This window comes from Suricata suricatta, chromosome 8, assembly GCF_006229205.1.
Source record: "Suricata suricatta isolate VVHF042 chromosome 8, meerkat_22Aug2017_6uvM2_HiC, whole genome shotgun sequence".
In the NCBI taxonomy this organism is placed as follows: Eukaryota; Metazoa; Chordata; class Mammalia; order Carnivora; family Herpestidae; genus Suricata; species Suricata suricatta.
The window spans coordinates 140,015,109-140,016,570 of NC_043707.1; the positions used below are offsets into that span (position 1 = coordinate 140,015,109).

At 52.2% G+C, this 1,462-nt stretch overlaps 1 protein-coding gene across 1 annotated transcript in view; it reads right to left on the reverse strand.

Annotated features, from left to right (window-relative positions):
• Positions 1 to 1,117: 1,117 nt before the first annotated feature.
• Positions 1,118 to 1,462, reverse strand: part of ACTRT2 (actin related protein T2) — a 1,498-nt gene continuing 1,153 nt past the window's right edge. Inside the window, exon 2 of the mRNA XM_029948306.1 lies at positions 1,118 to 1,462. This exon is cut by the window's right edge and continues 16 nt beyond it. Coding sequence (XP_029804166.1) covers positions 1,209 to 1,462 — 254 coding nt within the window. The 3' untranslated portion in view covers positions 1,118 to 1,208.

Genomic DNA, 1,462 nt, shown 5'->3' on the forward strand with positions numbered 1-1,462 from the left:
CAGAGTGCAGATGGAATGTACTGCTTTAAACGTAAATGAGACAAACCCACCGTCTGAAAGGCAGAGATTGGTACCACGGACTTAGCAAAGGCTCCCAACTACCTGCTCTCTTCACAGACACTATGTGCTCACTTTAAATATGACATAAGTAGTTTGACAGCAAAAGCATAGGAAAAGATTGCACACCACACAACTATTAAATACACACACGTGTAGTAAAATGGGTATATTTCATGCAGGTTGAAATTTCATGTAGTCCGGTCTTTAAGACCTCTTTCTCCCTCTTCCCCTCTTCCCTTCACCTGCATTCTGCTTCATTCCCTCCTTCCTCCACCAACCCACAGTGTCTACCCTTCTGTTCTTTCCTCCACATGCTTACAACCCTATAAAACACATGTTCACTCACACAAAACATTCACAGGTATGCGTAGGAAAGTGCCATTGCTGTCTTTATCAGAAAAAAAAAAAGGAGATCACTTTATAAAGACGTCTCTGCATTTTGTTCCTCTCCCAGTATTATTTTGGGAGAATTCCACCCAATCCATGTGGAAAAATTCCCTTTATGCATAATTTATCCAACCATTATGTTATTGATGGCTGTTAGCTTTGCATCCAGTATTTTACTCCCAAACAACACTAGCAACATCCTTGGAAGTAAAAACAAACAGAAACCTCACAGTAATCAGGTAGGGGTGTTGATGCTCATGCGCCCCCTCGGAGCAGGAGCCCTAGAGCATCTGACCCATACGGCCTCCAGGACGAGGGCTCCAGCTGCCCGGCCTCATACAAGCAGCAAAAGCCGGGCTGTGCCAGGGACCTGCCAGCTGAGCGTCTGCTGGCCCCCGGAGCAGGGCTACACTCATGCTCGTCCCTGTCCTCCGCCAGGGCTGACCGTCTCAGACCATCTGAGACCCACATCTGAAATGCAGACTCCAGGGCCCTGCCAACTCAAGCTCCGGCATGGGGCCCAGGCCCCTCCCTTGGGCACAAATTCTGCAGACGCTATGACCTGCATCCCGGAACCCAGGGCTTTCTCGGCAGGAGGGGCTGGGGAAGAGCCACTGAAGAGATTTGCCACCAGGATCACAAATGCCTCTAGAATAAACGGCCCAACATGTCCAGAGGCTGCACTATTTTGTCTTTTATTGGACATCCTGCTGGTGCCAAGGGGAGAGCTCGCTGCCCGGCCCGCCCCCTCCCACGGCCCCTCAGAAGCACCGTCTTTGAACCACGGATGTCCCAAACTCCTTGAAATCTGCGGTGGTGACCCACATCTGCTTGAAGCTGTTCAGGGAGGTGACGATGGAGGCCCCGATCCACGTGGAGAACCACCTGTCGGGGGGGGCCGTGATCTTGATGGCGGTGCCTTCGGAGGCCAGCTGCTCCAGCTCCTTCAGGAGACGGTCGTCCAGGCCCCGGAGCAGGGTGGTGCCCCCCGACAGGAGGATCTCTCCGAACAGCG